The 26762-nt window shown below is 45.5% G+C and overlaps 2 protein-coding genes across 6 annotated transcripts; one reads left to right on the top strand and one right to left on the bottom strand.

Annotated features, from left to right (window-relative positions):
• Positions 1-959: 959 nt before the first annotated feature.
• On the top strand, positions 960-20862 carry SMAGP (small cell adhesion glycoprotein). Of its 4 annotated transcripts, none has more exons than XM_070454404.1 (4): positions 960-1374; positions 2253-2324; positions 18774-18854; positions 19527-20862. In XM_070454404.1, exons 2-4 carry the CDS (start codon positions 2291-2293, stop codon positions 19703-19705), a joined length of 294 nt encoding a protein of 97 aa, XP_070310505.1. In that variant the 5' UTR covers positions 960-1374; positions 2253-2290; the 3' UTR covers positions 19706-20862. The 4 variants fall into 4 exon arrangements, with proteins under 4 accessions (XP_070310505.1, XP_020748634.1, XP_070310504.1 ...); XM_020892975.2 differs by having other exon boundaries at positions 961-1379; XM_070454403.1 differs by lacking the exon at positions 960-1374 and adding an exon at positions 1604-1678.
• A 497-nt stretch (positions 20863-21359) lies between these two features.
• Positions 21360-25591, bottom strand: DAZAP2 (DAZ associated protein 2). Of its 2 annotated transcripts, none has more exons than XM_020892972.2 (4): positions 25483-25591; positions 24364-24482; positions 23777-23945; positions 21360-22809 (listed from the first exon to the last, which is right to left on the bottom strand). In XM_020892972.2, the coding sequence occupies exons 1-4, from the start codon at positions 25493-25495 to the stop codon at positions 22487-22489; spliced, it is 624 nt and encodes a 207-aa protein (XP_020748631.1). In that variant the 5' UTR covers positions 25496-25591; the 3' UTR covers positions 21360-22486. The 2 variants fall into 2 exon arrangements, with proteins under 2 accessions (XP_020748631.1, XP_020748630.1); XM_020892971.2 differs by having other exon boundaries at positions 22581-22809; positions 23700-23945.
• Positions 25592-26762: the final 1171 nt, after the last annotated feature.

A 26762-nucleotide genomic window follows, 5' to 3' on the forward strand; every position in this document is an offset into this window, starting at 1 on the left:
GCATCACTGACTCGATGGACATGGGTTTAGGTAGACTCTGGGAGTTGGTGATGGACAGGGAGGCCTGGCGTGCTGAGGTTCACGGGGTCGCCAAGAGTCGTACACGACTGAGCGACTGAACTGAACTGATGGCCCTAATTCTCTGAGACGCTGTCTTTCAGTCCTTGTTTACCAAATGAACAAGTACAATTCCTGACTCTATCTGATTTATATAATATTGATTCCCAAAGCTAAAGAACTCCTTCCAGGAATAAGAAGCAAGCACAGAAGTCCGTAACACTGAGAGGGAAGACAAGTAACAGGGTTCTAACTCTTAAGTAGGAAGCCAAGATAACATTTACTGAGCACTTACTACTGTGCCAGGTAAGCTTCTAATGCTTTAAATATATGAACTCATTCCATCCCCACAGTAATTCCGTGAGACAGGTACTGCTCCAGATAAAAGAAATGAAACAGAACTGTCCAAGATCAAACAGCAGGGCAGATTGCAGAGCCCGTGTTAATACTAACATTACAGTCTTACTCATCGAGCTCCTCATTAATTGGGAACATTTCCTGCAACAAAGAAGTGAGTCAAGAGGTGACTAAAGTCTGGCGTTAATTAAGTCTCAAATGGAGGTGTTTCCCAGGTGGTAGAACCACACTGAAATGGCATGATTTTTCAGTCCCCCATTACAGGGATGAGCGATCCGATTTTAGAGATGTTAACTAATCTGCCCAAAGTCACATGGCTGAGAAGCAGTGGAGTTGGGGCTGTTTGAGTCCAAAGTCCACGAGGCTCAACCTCTGCACTACATCACCTCAGAAGAATTCGGCATCGTTCCTCTCCCCACCGCACCCCACCTGCTCCCCGGCCCGAGGTGTGCCCACTACCTTAGCTTAGGTTCCAAGCTTCTGCACACATACCTATTTACGTAAATGACATGCAAACGCCAGTGAAATGTAACTTTTCATCTGCCGAAAATTCAAATAATGTCGGTGGCGGGGAAAGCGGATGGATCGCACTAACCCCGGGGCTCATCAGCTCCCGTGCCCTCCGGAGCCTCGAGGCAGGCGGGAGAGGAAGCGGCTCCGGATGGAGAGTAAAGTGACAATCGGACGAGGAAAAGCAGCCTTTCCTCCCGGGGGAGCAAGAGGCGGCCCGGCGGGCAGAGGGAACCTGCAGAGGGCGGTTTCTCTCCTCTTTTCCTGTCCCACCCAGTCGGCCGCCCCCACCCCACCCCCACCCCTACTCCCGCCGGCCTCGGCAGCTAACTCTGCGCGTCCCTGCGCGCTTCCTCAGCTCCGAGTCCCCGGCGGGTCCCCGCGGTGCCCACCCCCGTCGAGTTGAGAGGGACGAGCGGCGCCCGCCCGTCCCCGCCGCCCGTCCGACTGGTAAGGTGAGCACGCGGGGGAGGGGACTGCGCAGGGCGGGAGGGCCGGGCGCGCCGGGCGCCCACACTCACACCGAAGCCACCGCGGCCGCGGAGGAACTGAAACCCAGAGCGGCCGAGCTTGGGCCTCGGCTGGAGCCTCCCGTCGCGGGGGCTCGAAACCGGTGCCCGGGACGGGCCGCCCTCGGAGCGCAGCGAGCCCTGCCTGGCGCGGTGAAGTGGGCCGGGACGGGGTGGGGGGCGCGAGCCCCGACGATCGTGGATGCGGCGAGGGCCCCAGGGTGTCCCAGTCTCGGCAGGGCCAGGTGGGGGGCGGGCCCGGGGGCCTGGCCAACGGGGGTCGGTAGACCGCGCGGACGGCGCAGCGGACGACCGAGGGGCACTGGGGGGCGGCGAGCCGAGCCCCGACAACCGGCCGTCTCGGACGGGCCGGGGGACGATGGAGGAGCCTCCCTCCGGTGCCCCGCGCCTGGCTCCCCCCAGCGGGGCCGGGTTCCTGCCCCCGCGCCGCCGCCAAGCCTGGGCCGGGGGCCTGCCCTCCCTGCGCTCTCCTGACACCTAGCGGACGGCTCCCCCCCACTCGCGGGCTGGGAGAGAGCCGGTGAGAGGGGGGGAACCTGTCAACCGTGCCTGGGCGAACCCGGGTCCGTTGCTAATTTGCAGACTTTTACCTAACTTTCTCAGGCCTTGATAAACCTCCTAGGTAAATGTGGTGGCCCAGTGAAAGGATCTCGGGATAGACGCTCAAAGAGGAAAGCGGGGGAGGGGAAGGGATTCCGGAAAACCTGGCACCAGAAGCTTTCTTGGGATTTCCGGTCGTTTTCAGCCCCAGGCACGGGCCCAACCACCTCATGCTGGGCTTTGTCCCTTTTCCTACAGACCCGCACCTCCCTACCGGTGCCCGTCCACCTGCCGCGATGACTAGCTTCCCAACCACGCCTCCTCCACCAGGTAGGTGAGCGCCTCTCCCAGTTCAAGTCCCTCACCCCAAGCCGTGTTCCGGAATTCCCTGAGGCCTCAGCCCAGAAGGGAAGACTCTTCCACCACTCTCCACCTGCCTGACACCACAAAACCCCGGAGGAAGCCAAAGGCAACCTGATGCACACTTCAGTAGAGCTTGAACCTGGAGTTTCATGGACCTGGGCCCATTCCTGGTACCACTTAGAACTTTGTGACTTTAAGTGAATTATCTACCCTCTCAGCGCCAGTCTACTCGATTGTAAAATGGGGGAAATAGTACATTAAGAGATTATCTGTGTGGGTGAAATGAGATAATCCATGTAAAACAGCACAGCGTCTGGTATTTAGTAAGCGCTCAAAAACATGGGTTATTATTACTGGGTGCTTGTAAGAAAGTCCATCTATTCCAGGGAAGGAATTCTGCTTGTTTTTCTCCCCCTGGCCCCCTGTTGTGTGGGATTTCCCCAAAAATCTGCCATGTGGCATCTTAGTTCCTTCACCAGGAACTGAACCTGGCCCCCTAGAGTGGAGGCGCAGATTCTTAACCACAGGACCGCCAGGGAAGTCCCTCTGCCTGCTTTTTAATTCCACTCCTCTGATGATTCACTGCAGCATCAAAAACCCCTTGTTCCCTGGAACTATTGTTAACCCTTGTTCCTCAGGCCAGTTCTTCCGCTTCGCATTGAGAATGGAGTCCCATTTTTCATTTCATAACCAAGCTTAGCTGGACAAACTAAGCTTGTTTTCATTGCATGTTAATTAGGATGAGGGAAGAATGAAACCTTGTTAGTCTATATACGTTTGTTTTCATATACGGCCTCATTCGTCATTAGGACAGACATTCTCTGCTTTTCTGTTGTGGAAATGAGTGAGAACCCCCGGGGAAGTTGAAGGCGCTGTCCTGTATGACTGGTGATGAACACGATTCAGACCTTCAGTTGTCTGCTGAGAGATAAGAAAAGGGAGAAGTGGGTAGCCAGCTAGATTAGTCAGTACAGGCTTCATGAGTGGGGAAGGGGATGAAGCGCTAAGGCTTGAAGGATGGGTGAGGTTTATACAGGCCAAGAGGGGTGCAGCGGAGATTCTAGACGAAGGCAGTGCCGCCTCTCGTGAGCTGCAGAGCCTGTGCTTCCCCTGGAGGGCATCCTGAGGGAGAGGACCGAGGGTCTCCAGAGTATACCTGCCTGTAGGGAAGAAAAGTGGTGCTTGCCTGGCAGCTAAGGAATTAAGACTTGGGCAAAATGAGAACTATATACATTCTTCTTTTTTTTTTTTTTACGTTTGTGGTAAGATAAACATAATATAAATCGTACCATTTTGATTATTTTTTGGCATGTTGTTCAGTGCTGTTAAGTATTGATTGACATTCACATTGCTCTGCAATTATCACCACCATCCATCTCCAGAACTTTTCACCTTCTCGAACTGAACCTCTGTATCTATTAAATAATAACTCTTCATTCCACTTCCCCCACAGCCCCTGGCTACCACCATTATACTTTCGATCTGTTTGTATTTGACTAAGTACGTAGTGTAAGTGGAATCATACAAAATTTGTCCTTTTGTGTCTGGCTTATTTCAGTTAGCATTACATTTCCGAGACACATCCTCCATTTTGTAGCATGTGTCAGAATTTCCTTCCTTTTTAAGGCTAAATAATATTATATACATATATATGTATATATCTTTTGTTTAAATCCATTCATTCATCAATAGATACTTGGCTTGCTTCCATCTTTTGGCTGTTGTGAATACTGCTGCTGCGAACGTGGTTTTACAAATATCTCTTTGAGTCCCTGCTTTCAGTTCTTTTGGATTTATACCCAGAAGTGGAATTGCAAGAATGTGTGGTAATTCTGTTTAATTTTTTGAAGACCTGTCATACTGTTTCCAGGGTAGCTGTACACTTTATGTTCTTACCAGCAATGCATAGGGTTTCAATTTCTCTACATCTCTACAACACTTGTTATTGGATCCTGGTATGTTGCCTGTTGTACATAGGGCATAAGTTACTTGACATTGTGGGCTCTGCCCACCCCACCAGATAAAGCCCAATCCCTTGCCACCTAGTCACACTAGGTTGTCCTCACTGTAGATTAGGTGCTCAGGGTTTTTCATCTTGCTTATTCTTCATCACAGTCCTGTGAGCACTTATGAAAAATATATTTATTTGTTTCTTTTTGGCTGCACTGGGTGTTCATTGCTGTGTATGGGGTTTCCGAAGCTGCAGCAGGTGGGTGCCACTCTTTGTTGCCATGCACAGGCTTCTCTTTGCGATGACCTCTCGTTGCAGAGCATGGGCTCTAGTGTGAGTGGGCTTCATTAACTGTGCTGCATGGACTTAGTAGCCCTGAGGCATGTGGGATCTTCCCAGACTAGGGATCAATCCTGTGTCCCCTGCATTGGCAGGCAGATTCTCAACCACTGGACCATCAGGAAAGTCCTGTGAGAATGTTTCATTCTCATTTTAAAGAAGCAAAACCAGGTTCAGAGAAGTTAAATGTTCAGAGGTTAAGAAATTCTCCCAGAAAAAAAAAAGAAACTCTCCCAAGGTTAAGCAACTAATAATGGCAGAGGCAGGATATTGTGCCAAGTCTGATTTATTCTAAAGCCTGTATTCTTTCCATCATAGTGTACTGCTCTCAGCCACTCCACCCCGTGGCTGGGGCACATGAAAAAGAAGGAAGAAGAAAGGAAGCAGAATTCCAGGGCGGGTTCCCATGGGAAGGAGAACTGGGGGAGCCGCCCTGTGCTGGGCAGGGCTAGAGCAAATAAGTAGGTTGGCAGACTTAGGTGGCAAAGGATCTGATGTCTCAGTGATAAGAGATTTAACCCAGGAACAAGGGCCACAAAGAAACCAACCAGTATCTAGGTTAACTGTAACAACAAAGAAAAAAGGTAGGTGAGCCAAATAGATCTTGAAGTTCATTTACTGTAGGTTAGGATTTGGGTGGAGCCTCAAATCTCAAATCTTGTGGTCCTCAGCCCCACGCCTCCCTCCTTAAAGAAAATCAGTGCTACAGTCTTTCCATGTCTAAGAAGGGAAAGGACAGAGTAGCATTCTTATTCCTTTGTTTGGAAGAGGAGACAGGAGAGAAACCGGATAGGAAAAGGAGATCATGGAAGTAAACCGTTCCTTCCACTTAATGCCAGGTTTCCTGAACTTAGTTTATTTCATTGTTGTTGTTTTTTCATTACAAAGCTATTACATCCCCCTCAGGGAATAACCTTCTAGACTTCTGTGTGTGTGTGTGTGTGTGTGTGTGTGTGTGTGTTTATAGTTTTATTTTAACTTGCTTTTTCTTTACAAACATGTAATCATAATACACATACTGCCCTAGCAATTTGCTTTTTTTGTCTAACCATATATTCTGTTCCAGTAATTGCAGATCTACCACATTCTTTTTAACAACTGTGTACTATTTCCAGAATGAATGACCTGTCATTTATTTAATCATTCCTCTGCTGATGGACATTCAGATATTGTCACTCCTGCAAACAGTGCTTTTGAACACCCTTTCCATCCTGCAGTCAAGCTCTGAGAACCAAACCCAGTGGACAGTTCAACAAAATATTCAGGCTGGAGTGAACAGGGATGGTTCCAGACTTCGGAGAGAACCTTGAAGTGAGGAGACAGATTTGTAGCCTGGTCCAGCCAACTGCTGAGTGACTTGGGGCTGGTGGATGAAGCTTGCTGAGCTGCCCCAGTATTTTGGCTTGTCCGTAATAGTAACACCAACCCTAGTTATATCACATTCTTGGGGTGTAGATAAAATAGCGTATGTTTTGTGAACTCTAAGTCACAAATATAGATTACCATTGTGATACTTGGGCTTCCCAGGTAGCACTAGTGGTAAAGAACCCGACTGCCCATGCAGGAGACATAAGAGACATGGGTTCAAGTCTTGTGTCAGCCCAAAGGCCCCAGCTCATTCACTTGAACACTCTGTGATCTGTAGTCTGAGAAAAATTCTTCTGCAGAGAATTGAGTTCAAATTTTGGGGGTTTTTTTGTTGTTTTTTTGTTTGTTTTTTGTTTTGGCTACACCACATGACTTGTGGAATCTTAGTTCCCTGACAAGGGATCCAACCTCTGCCTCATGCAGTGGAAGCTCAAAAGTTTTAACCACTGAAGTGGAAGCAGAGTCCCTGATTTTTTTTTTAATTTGAAGTATAGTTGATTTACACTGTTGTGTTAGTTTCTGCTGTATAGTAAAGTGAACCAGTTATATACATAAACATATACCCAGTCTTTTTTAGATTCCTTAAAATTTTTTATGTTTTTAATAGACATTTTATTTTGGAGTAATTTTAAGTTTATAGAAAAGTTGGAAAAATAGTACAGCACTCTTCAGTTACTTCAAATGTCGTTGGTACATTTGACATTGATGCAGAGGACCACAGTATGTTTGTGAAGACCAAGAAATTAACACTGGCATGATACTGTTAACAAACTACAGATTTCACTGAGATGCCACCAGTTTGAAAATTTGATTTTGAAGAGAATTTTGATAAAACACTTCAAATTTTCAAAAATTATAACTGTTAAGACTGAGAAAAGTCTTGGAGGGTCAGCTAGTTCAGCTGCCCTTTCTGAGCTGGAATTCTCTTTCCCATTCCCCACGAAGCATCTGTCAAGCTTTGCCCTTCATTCTCTGGGGGAGACACCCATCTCCCATCAGTTTCTGCCATTAGTCCTCTTGTACAAGTTGATATACTCGAAGACAGCACACAGGTCCTAGTCCTTGCTTCCTGACCAGGTTTTCACTCTGAGCTTTCTCTTGCAAGCTTTCCTTATCTGATGTGGTTTCCAAGCCATTCACTGTCTTGGCTGCTTAACTCAAAGACACCCAGACACAACTCAGCAGCCTCGGAGTAGCACAGAGTGGAACTACACTGCTGATATCATTATTAGAGGCCATGTTTATATTCACGGTGCCTAAAATAAGAGCAAGTTTTAAATATTTCAGGATTATAAAAGGCACTATCATCGTGAGAAATTTGAAAGATAAAGGAAAAGATATAGACGGAACTAAAAAGCGTCCCAAATCCTACCACCTCCCTGTCGCTTTCACTGCTGTTTTGAGGTCTGTGCTTCCAGCGTCGGTGAGTTTCTAGTGATCCCACCGTAAGTCTTTTATAGATGCTGCCACTCAGCTGTGGCTTCCCCCTGCTTTACTTGTGAGTACTTGATTTCCTGGACCTAAGAGCAAGGAGTCTGTTGAATTCTCATCTTGTTAAATCTGGCCCATTTCTCCAGTCGTTTTTAATCTCTGTTTATCAACTTATCAGTGGCTCCTCTAACTTTGTGTCTTTCACAAATTTGCCAAAACTTCCCTGGGTCTACTGGGATCTGTATTTACCCGAAGGATACTAAGCCATCCACACCAAGCCTGTGTGGAAGGCCACCAATAAGGCAGAACACTAAAACAAAAGCTCTTGCAAAGAATTTGATATTTACTTTCTTGGGGGCTGTGCTGCCCAACCTGTGGGCTCTTAATTCCCTGAGCAGGGATTGAACCTGGGCCCTCAGCAGCAAGAGCACAGAGTCCTAGCCACTAGACTACCAGGGAGTTCCCTCATTTATGTATATTTTTCAAATATTTGTTTATTTTTATTTATTTGGCTGTGCTGGGTCTTAGTTGTGGCATGTGGGATCTAGTTCCCTGACCAAGGATCTAACCCAGGCCCCCTGCATTGGGAGCATGGACTCCCAGCCACTGGACCACCAGGGAAGTCCCCCTCACTATTTTTTAAACACTAGCAAAAAAGCTAAGAGCTGTTACCATAAGGGGAAAATGTATTATTGGACTATGTTATACCTGTCTTGTGATTTAACATTTTTATTTTGAATTACATAAAGGCCTTAATTTGGCCCTGGCATGGTCTGTCATAATAATATCAATTCAAAAAGAACTAAGGTCAAATCCCAGCAGAAGAAGCTCTGTTTAGACTGGCATCACTCCATTCCTTGATGGCCAATTACTACACCACTTAGTCCTTAATAAAGCCAGGCTGTGTTAGTCTACAGAGATATTATAAACACTCTATCATGTGTTCTGGGATGAGATGCTAGCTACTCAGACAGCACCTTCAACTCCCCTAACCCACCCCCTCCCCGTCCTCACTCTTAAGTTGATGCATGACCTTCTATTTTCTGGAGCAAATTACAGTTCTCAGAACTACCGAAGGCTCCCCTGCCCCCATCTACATACTACCCGCCTCTGTGCCCACGTGCACATTAATCATGAGTGATCTCTGCTGTCTGCAGCCTATCACTCCATCTGTGCCCTGGATCCCATCCCTTCAAGAACATGGCTCCAGCCGTCAATTGTTCCCTCTCATCTGAGTCATTCATATCCATACATAAACATTCTGTCATTTCTCCCATCCAAAAACCAAAACCAAAAACTTGAACTCTCTTCCCCCTCCAGCTATTGCTCTATTTCCCTGCTCACCTTTGCAAAAAATGAAAGAGTACATTCTGCCTTCAGTGCCTTTCCTTCCCTTTTTTCTTTTTTACTGAAGTGTAATTATTGACTTACACATTGTGTTAGTTTCAGGTGTATAGCAAAGTGATTCAATGATTCAGTTATTCAGTAGATACATATATATCTATTCTTTTTCAGGTTCTTTTCCCTTATAGGTTATTAAAAAATACTGAATATAGTTCCCTGTGTTATACTGTAGGCCCTTGTTGGTTAATTATTTTATAGATAGTTGCATGAATATGTTAATCCCAAGCTCCTAATTTCCCCCTCTCCCCTTTGGTGACCATAAATTTGTTTTCTGTGTCTGGGTTTATTTCTGTTTTATAAATAAGTTCTTTTTTTTTTTTTTTTTAGATTCCACATATAAGCAACATCATATCATGTTTGTCTTTGTCTGGCTCACTTAGTGTGATAATCTCTAGGTCCATCCATGTTGCTGCAAATGGCATTATTTCATTCTTTTTATGGCTGAGTAATATTCCACTGTGTGTGTGTGTGTGTGTGTGTGTGTGTGTGTGTACATACCACATCTTCTGATCCATTCATCTGTCAAGTGACACTTAGGTTGCCTTCTCTCTTTTTTTTGAACCCCCTGTAAACCAGGGATTTATACTCAGCACTTCCCCAAACTTCTCTTGTCAAAGTGACTCATGACCTTTGCATGACAAAACCTGGTAGTCCTTTACTTGGTCTGTTTGGCTGCTACTCCTCAGCCTCCTGACCCTCCCTGGGCTCAGTCCTTGGTCCTGTTTATCTATACTTACTCTCTTGGTGATCTCATTCAGTCTCATGTTTGTAAATATGCTGACTTTTAGTTTATTTTTTAAAAATTATTTATCTATGGCTGTGCTGGGTCTTTGTTGCTGTGACGGCTTTTCTCTAGTTGTGCCGAGTACTCTTCATTGCAGTGCTCGCGCTTCTTATTGCAGTGTTTTTTCTTGTTGCAGAGCATGGGCTCGAGGGTATGCAGGCTTCAGTAGTTGTGATTCCTGGGCTCTAGAACACAGACTCTGAGTTGTTTTCTGCAGCATGCAGGATTTTTCTGGGCCAGGGATCGAACCTGTATCTCCTGCATTACCAGGCAGATTCTTTACTACTAAGCCACCAAGGAAGCCCTGTGCTGACTTTTTAAATCTCCAGTCTAGACCTCTTCCCCAGACTCCAGTTTTTTAATTTATTTATGGTTGTCCTCAGTCTTTGTTACTTTGCTTGGGCTTTCTCTAGTCACAGTGAGCGGGGTCTGCTCTTTAGTCGGGGTTCTTGGGCTTCTCATTGTGGTGGCTCCTCTTGTTGCAGAGAGCACAGGCTGTAGAGCATGGGGTCAGTAGTTGAGAAGTTGCCCCAAGGCTTGTGGAATCCTTCCAGACCAGGGATTGAACCTATGTCCCCTGCATTAGCACGTGGACTCCCAGGCACTGGACCACCGGGAAATCTCAGGGTTTTTTTGTTTTTTTTCGGTGCACCATGCAGCTTGTGGGATCTTGGTTCCCTGACCAGGGATTGAACCTGCACCCTCAGCAGTGAAAACTCTGCACTGCCAGGGGGAATTCCCCCTTCACCTTCTATAGGTGTTTATTTTACTCAAGTCACCTCCCTGGCCACCCCATTCACCGTCCAACTCTTGATTCCCTTTCCTGCTTTTATTTTCTACATAGCACTAACCAAAGTCTAATGTAGTACAATCTTTACTTCTTTATCTGTTCATGGTCCATCTTCCTCCAATCAGGATGTAAATAGTATGACAAAATGGGTTTTTTTTTAAATTGTGGTAAAATTAGACACAACATAAAATTTCCCATTTTAAAGGATGCAGTTCAATGGCATTCTGTACATTCACATTGCTCTGCAGCCATCACCATCATCCATCTCTTTTTTTTTTTTTCCATTTATTTTTATTAGTTGGAGGCTAATTACTTTACATCATTGCAGTGGTTTTTGTCATATATTAAAATGAATTAGCCATGGATTTACATGTATTCCCCATCCCGGTCCCCCCTCCCACCTCCCTCTCCATCCGATCCCTCTGGGTCTTCCCAGTGCACCAGGCCTGAGCACTTGTCTCATGCACCCAACCTGGGCTGGTGATCTGTTTCACCCTAGAAAATATACATGTTTCGATGCTGTTCTCTCGAAACATCCCACCCTCGCCTTCTCCCAGAGTCCACAAGTCTGTTCTATACATCTGAGTCTCTTTTTCTGTTTTGCATACAGGGTTATCATTACCATCTTTCTAAATTCCATGTATATGTGTTAGTATACTGTAATGTTCTTTATCTTTCTGGCTTACTTCGCTCTGTATAATGGGCTCCAGTTTCATCCATCTCATTAGAACTGATTCAAATGAATTCTTTTTAATGGCTGAGTAATATTCCATGGTGTATATGTACCACAGCTTCCTTATCCATTCTTCTGCTGATGGGCATCTAGGTTGCTTCCATGTCCTGGCTATTATAAACAGTGCTGCGATGAACATTGGGGTGCACGTGTCTCTTTCAGATCTGGTTTCCTCGGTGTGTATGCCCAGAAGTGGGATTGCTGGGTCATATGGCAGTTCTATTTCCAGCTTTTTAAGAAATCTCCACACTGTTTTCCATAGCGGCTGTACTAATTTGCATTCCCACCAACAGTGTAAGAAGGTTCCCTTTTCTCCACACCCTCTCCAGTATTTATTGCTTGTAGACTTTTGGATAGCAGCCATCCTGACTGGCGTGTAATGGTACCTCATTGTGGTTTTGATTTGCATTTCTCTGATAATGAGTGATGTTGAGCATCTTTTCATGTGTTTTTTTGCCATCTGTATGTCTTCCTTGGAGAAATGTCTGTTTAGTTCTTTGGCCCATTTTTTGATTGGGTCATTTATTTTTCTGGAGTTGAGCTGGAGGAGTTGCTTGTATATTTTTGAGATTAATCCTTTGTCTGTTGCTTCGTTTGCTATTATTTTCTCCCAATCTGAGGGCTGTCTTTTCACCTTACTTATAGTTTCCTTTGTTGTGCAAAAGCTTTTAAGTTTCATTAGGTGCCATTTGTTTATTTTTGCTTTTGTTTCTAAAATTCTGAGATGTGGGTCATAGAGGATCCTGCTGTGATTTATGTCGGAGAGTGTTTTGCCTATGTTCTCCTCTAGGAGTTTTATAGTTTCTGGTCTTACATTTAGATCTTTAATCCATTTTGAGTTTATTTTTGTGTATGGTGTTAGAAAGTGTTCTAGTTTCATTCTTTTACAGGTGGTTGACCAGTTTTCCCAGCACCACTTGTTAAAGAGGTTGTCTTTTTTCCATTGTATATCCTTGCCTCCTTTGTCGAAGATAAGGTGACCATAGGTTCGTGGATTTATCTCTGGGCTTTCTATTCTGTTCCATTGATCTATATTTCTGTCTTTGTGCCAGTACCATACTGTCTTGATGACTGTGGCTTTGTAGTATAGTCTGAAGTCAGGCAGGTTGATTCCTCCAGTTCCATTCTTCTTTCTCAAGGTTACTTTGGCTATTTGAGGTTTTTTTGTATTTCCATACAAATTGTGAAATTATTTGTTCTAGTTCTGTGAAAAATACCATACCATCATCCATCTCTAGAACTTTCTTGTCATCCCGAACTGAAACTCGGTACCTGTTAAACAGTATCCCCTCATTCTCCTCTCAGCTACTGATAACCACTTTCTGGAACCCAGAATTTGACTATTCTGGGTACCTCAAATAAGTAGAATCATGTTGTATTTGCCCTTTTGTGACTGGCTTACTTCAGTTAGCTTGATATCTTCAAAATTCATCCATGTTGTAGCATGTGTCAGAACACCCTTCCTTTTTAATGCTTCATAATATTCCATCGTGTGTGTGTATACACGTACACATGTATGTGTGTGTTAGTTGCACAGTTGTTTCTGACTCTTTGCAACTCCATGGACTGTAGCCCACCAGGCTCCTCTGTCCTTAGAATTCTCCAGGCAAGAATATAGGAATGGATAGCCATTCTCTTCTCCATGGGATTTTCCCAATGCGGAGATCAAACCCAGGTCTCTTGTGTTGTAGGCAGATTCTTTACCATTTGAGGCACCAGGGAAGCCCATACACACACACACACACACATACACACACACACACACATATAAAACTATGCCATCTTTTGTTTATATGTTCATCTGTTGATGGACATTTGAGTTGTTTCACTCAATAATGCTGCTGTTAACATTGGTGTACAAATAGCTGTCCCAGTTCCTGCCTTATTTCTTTTGGATAAATACCCAGAAATGGAATTGCTGGATCATGTGATAATTCTATTTAATTTTTTAAGGGACTGAACGCATGAGTTTTTGCCTGTTGTGTACACTAATCTATAACCAAACTAATCTATAATCGAACAGAGGCTGGTCCAAAGTACGCACTCCATAAATACTTGTTGAATTAACTTTTTAATTTCTCATTCTCTGGACAGTCTAAAAAGGCTCTGCGACTTGTCTGACCTAGCTTGCTCCTAGTGGCCTCACACTAACTCTTAATGCTTGTGGTTTCAAGTTCAAGACCCCCAAAGCAGTCCCTTATAACTGGTATTAGAATTTTGCTGGGCATGAGATCAGTTTCACCAGTTGTTTATAGAACCCACCCCATTCTGTGGCCCTTCAGGCTTTTGGCCCCTCTCTTTTCTCAAAAGCTCCTATGTCGCCAATAACTGTCCCCTGTACGTACTCTTCCAGTGCCCTTGACTGTCACCTAACTGAATCCCTTTTTAGATTAGCCTGGTGCTTTTTGCTTCGCTTTCCTTGAGCTCACTTCTGCATGTCGCCAAGGCTCCTGCTACTCTTTTAGTGCAAAAATCATTCGCTTAGATAGGAAACAGAGGCAAAAGGGGCTAAGAGAGTTCTAATCTCTCTGTTATCTCCAACCTCTTAGCTTCAGCGCCAGACAGCAGACCTGTCCCATTTCCTTGTTTTTGCTCCAGATGTAACACTTTTTAAATTGTCCTTCTAGTGTCCTTTGCCAGCTGGAGCTGTGTAGAGTTTCCTGACATGGTTCTCTAAGTTTCTGCTTAGCTTTTATGTGCATTTTTTTTTTAAAGATTCACCTTCTGAAATCACGTTACTGGAAATGGTTTTATAGGAAATACAGAATTGGGACAGAACACTCAAAACTTATGTAACTTTGTAACAAGAACCCTAAAACTACAACAACAATATGAATTTAGCAGTCAAATCTCTGCCAACAGTCGAACCTCGAATCCTTGTCCATCCTAGACCCCTGTGTCCTGGGGAGTGTGCTTCCTCCTAGATTAGAGGTAGGTTCCAGAGAGATGTCACTTCCAAGACTGTTTTCATCAAAATTAAAAATCTGATATAGGATCTGCCTTCTTCTAGTGTTTTTTTGCATAGAGATAAATTTTATACAGAGATAAATTTCATATAGGGGTCTCCCTTCATCTGATGTATTGTATAGAGGGAAATTTTTTTGTACCACCTTCGTTTCCATTTATTGCTTCACCAGATGGCTTAATGTAAGTGGAAACCAACTGATACCTGCATCCAAGGAAGGTACTTATCGTGAATTTTATGTTTCTTAAGGTCTTTCTCTATTGCTAAAATGTACTCTTTAGTTCATGGTACTAGTGGAAAAGAACCTGCTGCCAATGCAGGAGCCACAGGAGACTCGGGTTTGATCCCTGAGTCAGGAAGATCCCCTGGAAGAGGCCATGACAACCCACTCCAGTGTTCTTGCCTGGAGAATCCCATGGACAGAGGAAAGTACTGGGCTACAGTGTGTGGGTTACAAAGAATCAAATACGACTGAGCAGCTAACACTCTCACTTTTCACTCTTTAGTTGTAGAAAGCTTGAAGTTGTACATGAACCAACATGACAGGTATCATTCTGATGTCATTCCCTGTTCACCAGTCGCCTGTGAACAGTGCACATTAAAAGAGCAGTCTTTGTAGCAAACAGTCTGGATTTGGTTGTGGTCCTCTGTTTTTGTTTTTCCTGCATTTGTCCATATCTTTTAAAACCTTGCACTTTTGGAAATCTTGTTGTGCTACCTCATAGTTATCTTTCGCTACTTTTTCCTTTTTTTCCCTGTTGGAAAAAAGATGTTCCCTAGTGGCAGGAAGGTTTAGTACAAATGGCTTGCTTGGGGGGACTTACCAGCGGTCCAGTGGTTAACACTCTGTACTTCCAATGCAAGGGGTGTGGGTTTGGTCCCTGATCAGGGAACTAAGATCCCACATGCTGTGTGGTGTGGCCAAAAATGTATTAAAAAAAAAAAAAAAAACCTGCTTGGGCTTTGAGAGGGGTAGTCCTGGATTCAGATCTTGACTCCTTCCACTGTTCCTCCATGAGTAATACAGGGCATGTCACTTAACTCTCCCGGGAGCTTTGGAGTCCACATTAGCAAATAAAAACGCCTGCTGTGAAATGATTGGTATTCTAAGGATTAATAATTATGTGTAGGAAATACCCAGCACAGAGTAGGGACTTAGCAAATGGCAACTGTTACAACTGGGATCATCTGCAGAATTTCCCAACTAGGAATCACCTTCCCTCCTGGATTTTCTTTCCCAGTACTCTTATACATCTGTTCTCTGAACCTTCACTCAGCTCCATGGTCAGGGCCCTGGGGGACCGCATCACTGCTGCTTTCCTGGCATCTATGACAGTGCCTCTGGCACATGGTAGATGCAAAGTGAATTGTTGATTGATTGAATTGAATCCTATTCATCTTTATATTGAAGCTTCTGTACATACATTATTCTTCTTGGTGCTTCGTGTATCTTAAGTTCTCACATGTTTAAGGAAGACAAAACTGAGAGCACTCTAGATCAATTGTGGGAAGATGGCATGCAGCCCCGGGACGTGTAGGCGAGGAGCGGCAGTCTGAGGCAGTGACCAGGTGGATAATTTGATGGAATCTCAGAAGTGGCAGCCCATCACTTTTGCTGCATTCTGTTTGTTAGAAGCAAGTCACTGGATCTGGCCAACACACAGAGAGAGGTGCTTACACAAAGATGTGAACACCGGGAGGGTGCAGATCATTGGGATTCATTTTAGAAACTGCCTCCCACACTCTTATTTTACAAATGCAAAAGATACAGGCTCAGAGAGGTTTAGTAACTTCCCCAAGGTTATCTAGGACTTTATTGGGGCAGGATACAAACACAGAGCAGCTTCCCTTTTTAATCACTGAGCATATAAACAAGGTCACCTTAAATAATATTTTGAAAGAGTTTTTTAGTGTATTTATTTTTGGCTGTGCTGGGTCTTCGTTGCTGCACAGACTTTCTCTGGTTGTGGCAAGCAGGGGTTTCTCTTTGTTGCAGTACACAGGCTTTGCATTGGGGTGGCTTCTCTTGTTTCTATGCATGGGCTTCATTAGATGTGGCACACGGGCTTAGTGGAATCTTTCCGGACCAGGGATGAACCTGTGTCCCCTGCATTGGCGGACAGATTTTTAACCACTGAACCACCAGGGAAGTCCTTAAATAATATTTTAAGTAGTAGCTACTATATATGCTTGCCTTCATGTTTTCTCATTTAGCCTTCCCGGTAGCCCTGCAGAGCTGGTTAATATAGTTCCCATTGGTTACAAATGAGAATGGATGGAGAAGGGTTTGGTGTGGCCCTGAGAGGGGGAGGCGATCCAGGCTGCCCACCTCTGCTTTCCTTGTGGCCTGTGTGAAAAAATCTTTCATCACCATTGACCTGTCTTTGCACTGCTCCCAGGCCCACCAGACTATCACTGGTGACTTCATTTCCCTTGTCCTGGGTGGAATTCCTATCTCAGATGAAATAGGAATCAGGCTCACTCCCTGTGCTCCAGTCACACTGGCCTTCAAGTCCTCTTGTCTCAGAGCTTTGAGCAGGCTCTTCTCTCTGCCTAGGATGTACTCCATATCGCGCCCCTGTCACCCTGAAAACTCCTACCCCTGCTTCAGCTTGCAGCTCAAATCCTGCTTCTGGGGAGGCTGTTCTTGCCTGAAGACTATCTCAGCCCCTCTGCCACGTGCTCACCTGCATGTTGCCTTTGCCACCTGTATCGCGGTTCTTAACTGTGAACTTGGTGTGGTGGAGGCTGAGCTCCGTGAAGGTAGATGGGGTCTGTTTTGCTCACCCCCAGTGTACCTGGCGCATACCTGGCAGAAGGTGAGAGTTAAAGAGTGCTGCTCTTACTATTTGGGCTTCTCTGGTGGCTCAGCGGTAAAGCAGCAGCCTGCCGATGCAGGAGACCCAGGTTCAATTCCTGGGTTGGAAAGACCCCCTGGAGGAGTAAATGGCAACCCACTCCAGTATTCTTGGGGAATTCCATGGACAGGGGAGGCTGGTGGGCTACAGTCCATGGGGTGGGAAAGAGTCAGACACAACTTAGCAGCTAAACAACAACTATTATTGAGAGCATGTTGAGATGCCTCTTGTGGGTGCTTCCAGGGTCAGTCAGACTATTTTCCCTGGGATATCTCTGTTCCACAGTCACATTTTACTTTTTTTTTTTAATAGACATTGAAAGAAATGTCTGTTGTCAGCAGGAATGGAAATTTTTATTTATTGTTTACTGCATTTAGTTATTTATTTTGGCTGTGGTGGGTCTTCACTGCTGTGTGCAGGCTTTCCCCAGTTGCAGTAAGTGGGGGCTCCTCTCTCGTGGCAGTGCAGCGGCTTCTCTTGCAGAGCACGGGCTCTAGGGCATGTGGGCTTCAGTAATTGCAGCACAAAGGCTTAGTGGCCCGGAGGCATGTGGAATCTTATGGGACCAGGGATCAAACCCATGTCTCCTGCATTGGCAGATGGATTCCTAAGCACTGGACCACCAGGGGAGTCTCCAGTAATATTTCCTTAACTGTTAACCTTTCAAACCCCTACATGCTAAGTCACTTCAGTCATGTCCAAATCCTTGCAACCCCATAGGCTGTAGCCCACGAGGCTCCTCTGTCCATGGGATTCTCCAGGCAAGAATACTGGAGTGAGTTGCCATGCCCTCCTCCAGAGGATCTTCCCGACCCAGGAATCCAGCGAGTCTCTTAAGTCTCTTGCATTGGGAGGCGAGTTCTTTAGCACTAGCGCCACCTGGGGAGCCCCTACAGTAAAATGCTGACTCGGAGAAAACGGAAAGGCTTCCTGACTTATGGAAACGGAAGCCTGGGTAGTGACTTTTTAGAAGTGGGACTTCTAGGCTCTGAAGGACGGATAGACCAATATAGCAGGAGGAGGTATGGGATATATTTTAGGATAGGAGAGACCTTATTTCAAAAACTTTCAAATTGCAAGGCCTACTCTTGAAGTGTAGAAAAGGGTTTTAATAAGGGAAGGAGAAATGTTTCATTATTTTTAAATAATGTTTACAAAGAGTTTGTAAGAACATTAAAGAAATGCATGTGCTGTATAATATAAATACATGTACACATATATGCATTCATTATTTGATCTCACTTATGTAAAAATGTATATTCCTAACAATTAACATACCCTTATTGAATTACTACATGTCACAACAACCCTATAAAGTAGGTAATTATCACCAGTTTGCAGATGCACAGATGGGTTAGGTAATTTTCCAAAAATAACACAGCTAGTAAAAGATAGAGCTCAGATTTGAACCTTGCGGGTGTATATGTATATGTGTGTTTGTGTGTGTGTATATTTTTTTGCCAGGCAGTGCAATTTATAGAATCTTAGTTCCCTGACCAGGGATCAAACCCCAGGCCCTCAGCACTACAAGTGCAGAGTCCTAACCACTGTACCACTAGGAGATTCTAGAGCCCATACTGTTAACTATGTTAGAGAGGAATCTATCAAAATGTTCACTGTGGTGGTTTTTCTCTTCTTATCTCCAGGTTTTTCTATACAGATGTCCTATAAGAGTTAAATGATTAAAGTTTGAATAGGGAAGAAGGGGGTGGTGGTGAAATTGAAGGACAGATGCGTATTTTAGAACAAAAGAATCCACCCTATTTCCTTTTCCACTCTGTTAAATTTTCCAGAAGAACTGATGGCTACCACAATTCTACAGGCCACTGAGGCCCTGTCCCCGGAAGCTGAAGCCAGCACAGCTCTCATTGCAGGTAACAAAGACTCTGAGTCAAATCCAAGGGGCCTTCTGAGCTCAGGGGCCCTCTTGCTCCAAAGACAGCCAAGAAACCGATGTGATGGACTAAGATTCTCCCTATACAGAACAGCACCACAAACTAGAGACCAAGTCTATTAATGGGTTCACTTTGGTATGTAAGTCATGTTACACACACAGAGGCTGCACATCAGAGGCACTGCCAGTAAATGAGAGGCTGGGAGGTGGCCACAAATAGATGCGCTGCCTATGGGTGCTGCAGTCGGGTGTGGGGGTAGGGATGAGGATGTGTGTGGTTTGTTGAGTGGTAAGAAAGAGGATGGGAGGGATCAGAAACCCCTACAGGAGGCTATGGATTTAAAGACTCTTCCTGTTGGGATAAGTGATTTCCTGTTTCCCTCCTTCCTGTTTCTATCGTAATCATCAGAAACTAGTTGAGAGGGAGTTCATTTTGACAGAAATCAAAAGTCCTTAAGCCCAAGGAGACTCTGGATATCATATACTAAGGAAGTTGGGCTTGGTGGGAGAATATGGACTTGGATGTGGACACTAGTTAACAGCAGGAGGATCCTCATTAAGAGTGAGGGAATCGTCTAAAGCAGGGGACCCCAAGAGTTACTGAGATGCCCCAATCCTGAAACATGTCTGCATTTTCCCTCTCCTTTCCAAGTTGTTATCACCGTGGTCTTCCTCACCCTGCTCTCAGTCGTGATCTTGATCTTCTTTTACCTGTACAAGAACAAAGGCAGCTACGTCACCTACGAACCCGCAGATGGCGAGCCCGGCGCCGTTGTCCTGATGGAGAATGACTCAGCCAAGGGCAGGGAAAAGGAAGAATATTTCATCTAATGGTTCCCAGGCCCCAAGGAGCTTATCCAGGTTCCAGTGCTAACACACTATTCATTAGGTGAAAGTTTTACCTGAAACTGGTGAGGAGCATCCATTGATATGGGTAGACCTAAGCTGCTTCCAGGACGCGGGCCTAAATGCCAGCATCACTGTCACCATGGACTGGGGACACGAAGCCAGCTGCTCACGTCTCTGGCCAGGCCTGTCACACAGCTTCTGACTCACGAGTGAGATGGAGCCGTACTGAGCAACACTGGCTGGAGTATACGCCCAGTCATCTTCACTTTTTTCGCAGGCTGAAGGGGAAGAGTCGGGGGTCTCTGGATGCTCCTCTGCCCTTTCCTGGTCACCTAGTGACCACCCGAGTGAAAGGAGTACCCTTGGTTATTCCCAGAGGCGGGACACCACAAGGAAAGGCCAGGCCAGCAGGGCCAGGAGACCGTGGAGACCTCCCTCCTGATGAACATGCCACGTCCCTTAATCTGAGCCCTTCCTCTCCTTATCCCCCAACAATCCAGACATATGCTATTTTTATTAGAATTAAAATCACTTGTTGATACAGAAATCAGATTCTCATGTGCCGGACATCCCCATCTTTATACTCTGACTCATCTCTGCTGAAACTTTTGACAGTCTGCTCTGTTGTTCAGCCTCTCAGTCATGGCCGACTCTGTGACCCCATGAACTGCAGCATGCCAGGCTTCCCTGTCCTCTGTCTCCCAGAGTTTGCCCAAGTTCATGTCCATTTTTTGCTTACTCAAGTCTTACCTGTGTTTTCTCCCAAGCAAAGGGGGCCCCAGGGAAGTTTCAGAAGTTCCCAGAACAGTCTCAGGGGTTTGCAACAGAGATGGTCCTGGGAAGTTTGTCCTAGAAGAGGGTCATTAGAAACAAACCCTGGGAGGTGAGTTGTTTAGCCTCCATCCTGGCAAGGGCCAGGATGTCCCTGATCCATTCTGTGTGCACACAGAGGGAACCAGGAACAATCTGTGACTTTTCCCACCAGTGCCCTTTCTATCAAGCCAGAGAGGCTTCTGGGATCTCACTTCATCCATCTCAAAATGAGGCATATTTAAAAGGTACAGTGTTTTGGTAGAAATCATTAACTCTCCATGCATTGTTTACTTTGGAATTAAACTAAACCTCCTTCAAGGTCTTAACTATATTGTCTTCATTTTTCAAGCTCAATTCCACCCAAGGTAAGACCCAAGAGTTGAGAATTCATCTTAGCAACTTATATTCCAGTTTTCAGCATTTCTCCAAACAGAATTTTGGAAAAACCGAAGATTACCCTAAACTTACAACTTAACAAGTTGTCAAACTAAAACACATTTTCCTCAAGTCAAACTTAAGGGCAGGAGACTCCTCCAAATGAGGAGACTCAATTGTTCCCTTATTTCTAAGTTTATGTTCTGAATTCTTCTGGCCTAATAGGCTTTTAAGAACCTGAAAGCACTTAGGAAATGAAAAAAAGCTAAACATCTAGAATGGAACTCATGAAAATGGTCAAATCTTAGCCTTGTACTCCTGCATTTATTTCAAAGACTTCATTAAAAGAAAAAAGTGATAGCAGCACTTATCTGAATTCTAGGTGGGATATAAAAAATGTTATATACAGAAGAGATCTAAAAACAAGTTGAGTAAAGAATCCTTGAAGTGAGGTGTAATGCAACTTCATCACTTTATTCAAATCTTCAAAATAGTCTTTATTCTACATTTTTAGTATAAAAAATCCACAAGTTAAGTGCACCACAGTGTAGAGAGAGACATACAACGCTGAACTTCCATAACAGTCAATGGTACAGTCAAACATCACATGTACAGAACACAAATTTAGATGAACTGAAATTATAAGATAAAATAAAATAAAATCCAATTTTAGAAAACAAAAATCAAAATATTAAGGATCCCTGAAATATTCTTAACCCTAATGAGATTTCACTGGACTCAAGTCATTTAGTAGTGAGGCATTCACAATATGACCCCATTAACCCAGCTGAGGAATTCTTGGGAGCCATGAGTGGCTACATCAGACACTGACAAGAAATGGTAACCAATTTCTGATCTGCAAACTCCCCTTAATTTGGCTCGAGTCATCAGGCTTTTAAATGCATCCTCCTCCTTGTCCCTCAAAATTTATAAACAAACTGCTGTTTACGACAGTTTGCACTGGTATCCTTTGTTAAAACAAGGTTCAGTTTTTCTGGCACCAAAACAAATTTGGGTTTGGTTCATGTCTGAAGAGAAAACCTATGAGGAGGGTCCAAAAAGCACCCTCCGCTTTTGCCTGAGGAGATGCAAAAGCAGAAGAAATGGGTCCTGTGCTTGGGGCACAGAGGGGGTTTCAGAGGATCCTTTGTGAAAGACTAGTTAAAAGATGACAAGTGGGGGAAAGTGCAAGGAGAGAAGGAAATTAGTCTGACTGGCTTTCTGTCCTGCACCATTGATTCAATGGAGATTGGTGGGAAAAGAGTGGAAGACAAGGATTGAGGGTAGGACCAGGGGCAAAGGATGGAAAGGAAAAGGCAGACAACTAATGCGGTTTGTTTATAACAAGTAATATGAATCAAAGACTTAAAGGAGATTAAAGACCAATCAGAATAATTTGGCAACTTTAATTCTTAGGAAGATCAAAGTTCCCTCCAAACCTAATTTGATGTTTTATTACTAAAAGCAAAGACCAGTATGGTACAGTATTACTCCAGAGGAATTAAAGGAAGATCCTTAGGGCTGCTTTACCCACATTCATTTTATGAATGGATACCTCCCCTACCTCAAAATGCTTTAGAGAGGTACTGCTACCATTACATGGTTCCTTATTAAGTTTGAAAAGTGCCTGAAAGTTTGGGCACCAGAAAGACACCCCAACAACATGTGTCTAAACTGCAACTTCAGGTTAATATGACTAAAGCAGTTACATTGTGAGAAGTGCTGAAGGTATGTGATGTCTTTCCCGGCATAGAGATGGCCTTGGTTCTTCACCAGATGGTGTAGCCACCATCTGAGCCACCCATGAAGAAGTTTCCCTTCCGCTGAGTTACGAGGACATTGGCTCCCTGCATGACTGCCAGCTGAGCAGCATTGGGAGGGCATCCAGGGGGAGGAGGCTGAAAGGAAAAGACAAGGATGATTGGGCAGAGGGCAGCTGTGGGAGGAAGTGGACAAAGGTAAGAGGACCAATCAGGAAGATGGCAGTGTGCTAACCAGTGGCATCTCAAAGAGCTATCTGGGCCACCAATCTGAGTCCAGCAGGTCGACATTCTTTGTGAGCCCAAAGATATAAACAGGAAACCCACTCATTTAAAGGGTTCTGAGCCCAAGATAAAGCCTATGGATACCTTCTGAGTGTGGGAAGTCCAGATTCGTAGGCATTTTCAGTGTAGAAAATCACTCCTATTCACATTCCAAAACAATGGAGGGGGTACCAGGTCCAGGGATCTATATCACAGGGTCTGACAGTTTTCAAATAGCCCTGGATAATCTGAAGGCTCTACCTGATGACAGCATTTTCACTTCATCCCTAGCCTATGGTTATTGAGTAGATGATCCTAGCAAGGACCATTTGGGCTCTAATTCCCATACATAGGAGAACTAATCAAGAGACATAGCTAAAATCCCCAGTATCTCTCTAAATGCAATTTAATAGGGATTATGCATTCTGTTGCCATGCTGATGGCACATATTAAATAAATGCTTATGGAATGAATGAGGAGTGTTATTAGACTAGTATCAAAGTGAACTGGAAAAGCAGCAGGCAGGATTCTTAAGACAGGAAAACAAAGGAACCTGATAAATTCTGACATAAGTGAGTACGCCAGATGTTACGGACTAGCCACGGTTCTCCTGCCCCCTCAAGTGCTTTCTGCCTGACTACTGGACGTCAGTGATTACACCAATACCAGCAACTATTACCCAGGGATGATAAAAGGATGACCAGTCATTTCAGGAAGTTAAAATACACAAGGGTTGAGCTTTTTTGTGACCAAGTCATACTCACAGGAATGTTTCCAGCAGTAGCGCCAGCTCCAAATCTGGCCCCTGCATCATACCCTCCTTCCACCAGCACTGTTGAACCAGGTGGATAGATGGGACCAACTGGATAATAAGCCATGGGGATTGTGGAACCTAAAGGTCCAACAGCCACAGACTGGGCCATGGGAAGATACAGTGAGGCGCCAGGAAATGCAGCTGACATGGTGGGGACGGTGGCAGCCCCTGGGTGCACAAAGCTCGGACGATACAGCTAGAAGAGGCAGAAGAGAAGGCAACAAGTTACTTTATGACATTCCTATTTCAGATCTCATTTTAATGAGTCAAGTCTTAATTCTCCTTGTGCAGGTTACACTCTGAGTTACACAAGTTGCCTTTCCACTGCCACCCAATATTCTCCTGGATCACTTCCTGCTATAGCTAATGTTAGGCTCAGGGAATGCAAACTCATCTTCTTAACTTCAGCCGGTGCCAAATAACATAAAACAATCAGATAATGCCTTCTCAAACCCAACAGAAATGGCTAAACTATGTCATGTTTTAAGATGATTCATGTGAGCACTCTCTCCTATTTGTGGAAAGTAAATAAACGTGTGGAGCCAGACTTGGCCAAGGACTGAAAACATTATCCAAGAGTACTCCATTATTTAAGTCTAGTTAACTGGAAGCACCTCTGAGTAGGCAGGTGGAGCATCAGTATAAGGTGGAGCCTGAGGAAGATGCAAGGTCTGAGGGTACACAGGGTTCCCAGGAGGCTGCACGGGGTAAGTTGGCTGCGTTGGATATTGACCTGGAAGACAAGGGGGGAAAAAAACCATGTTGTCTACCATACAGAGTCACTAAAACAAAGCAGGGCATACTGGGTAGCTAACCTAGCCGGGATAAGCAAAAAGATTTCCAAACAGACTGACCTAGAGGGCCTGATTCCTGGAGCCAAGAAAATAAGCATTCTCTTTGCATCCTTAAAGCTTAAGAAGCTGGATTCCAACTGGACATCCAGTAGCAGACTGCTGTCAGGGGAAAGTCGAGCTGGGCCCAAGATCCTTTCAGAACGCAGGGCAGTTCTGGGCACCCCCTCTAGCCGGTATTTCAACGATGTGTCCTGTTTTTCTGCCCTGCGTGGTCTCCAGAGGTCTGGTTGTAACTGACCAAGACCTCGTGAGTAACGGTGGTTGTGGTCATCGACCTCACAGGTTCCTACTCAAGGTCGACTTCCAAAAGAAGAGAGTGAGTGGTGGAAGTGAACACTGAGATCGGGGAGGTGGCTGAGGGGAATGTTCTGATACAGAAACCGGGAGACTTTCTGGCCGCCAGCGAGGGTATGGGGAAAGAGACCCCCTTCGGGCCCGAGTGGCCCGCCCACCAGCGCGGCACTTCACCAGTTAAGCCCGAAGGCCTGCCTGTGGTTCCGGAGCGCGGCGCCCCGCCTCTGCCAGTTCTCCATTGGCCTACCCAAATCTCGCCTCCAGCTCCCCATTTGCTCCTACATATGCTCATCACGACAAACCTTCTCCCCCCCCCCAACAACCCACCCACCCAACAGCCCCCCCAACCCGAACCCACAGCTCCAAACTGCGCCACAGAGATTAAGGGAGAAAGGGCCGTGAGGGAGCGAACGGCCGTAGTTCGGGGATGACGAAGGTGTCTGGCGCACCCCGGCCACTGCAGCTGGCTAAGGAGCGCGGCGCACCTCGCCCCAGGCCTGGCGTTCGGTGACCCTGGGCTCCGGGCCCACTCGTTCCGGGCCAGTACTACTCCCCCCGGCGGCCTCAGCCACCCCCTGTCCTTGCCTTTGCTGTTCATGGTGGCTGCGGGTCCGGCTCGACTCGGCGTCGCGGACGGTTATTTTTTTCGTCCTCTTCCTGTTCGTAGTCACTTCCGTGTCACGTGATGATCTGTCCGCCTAGCGTCACCCGACGCCCGAGTGCCGCTGCCACCGGAAGCCCCGCCCCTCCGCTCGGCCTCCGGTTGCTGGAGGGACGGCCCGCGTGATCCCGTCCTCTCCCGTAGGCCCCGCCCACCGGGTCTTGTCCTCCAACCCCTACCCTTGTCCCTCGGCTGAAGGAAAACCAAATACAGGTATTGTCTCAAAACGGGGTCTTTTCTCTCTTGGACGCTCGGAGGCAGTAACATTAAACTATTCTCTGGAGTCTTTTTCCACCTACGTTCGGCATCTCAAGGTCACCTCATCTTGACAGCCTTTCTACAAGGGGCATGCGTGCTTGCTAAGTCGCTTCGGTCGAGTCCGACTCTGCGACTCTGTGGACTGTAGCCCGCCAGGCTTCCTCTGTCCATGAGATTCTCCAGGCAAGAATACTGGAATGGGTTGCCATTTCCCATGGATCGAACCGGCAACTAACACACACAAGGGGCATAGATTCCTACAATCTTATCTGACTGCCTGAGATGCTCCGCAACCCTAGGTCTGTCACTCGCTCCCATCACTCAAGTCATCTCTGCCTTTCTATTCTACCTATAGACTGTTGGTATTTTATTTCTGTGTCGCTTTCTCACCGACAGGAAGGGTATGCTGTGCTGTGCCCCGCCCCCAACCCCCACTCACCCCCGCAACAGCTAGCACTAAAACGCATGTTTTTGGTACCCAAGGAGTACCCATGCCCTGGCTCTTACTTTGATACCTGTCACAGACACTTTTTTTTTCTTTTTTTCACAGACACTTGTATGGTACCTGATGTGTATTTTCGCTGTGTATCACTTCCAAGTTAATTGTTCTTAAAAGCAAAGATGCCATCCTTTAAGGCAACAATTGCTTCCATTCTTTAAGATACCTGCTGAACGCTTGCTGTGTTCAGGTACAGAGATGGAGCTGAACAAGATAGCCCAAGGCTATTTTCTCATGGTTTACTTTCTGTAGTGTAGGAAGAACATTAGAAAAGCATCTGAAAAGAAAGCTTTGAAAAGAAAAACCCTCGGTAAACATTAGAAACCTGATAAATATTTGCTGTTGAATAACTTAAACCACTGAAAAGGCCAGTACTCACTTCATCAGCAATCCGTTGTTTTTCTCTCCAGTATCATATTACAGTTTGCAGAACACCGTTAATATGCA

This window comes from Odocoileus virginianus, chromosome 24 (genome assembly GCF_023699985.2).
Source record: "Odocoileus virginianus isolate 20LAN1187 ecotype Illinois chromosome 24, Ovbor_1.2, whole genome shotgun sequence".
Lineage (NCBI taxonomy): Eukaryota > Metazoa > Chordata > Mammalia > Artiodactyla > Cervidae > Odocoileus > Odocoileus virginianus.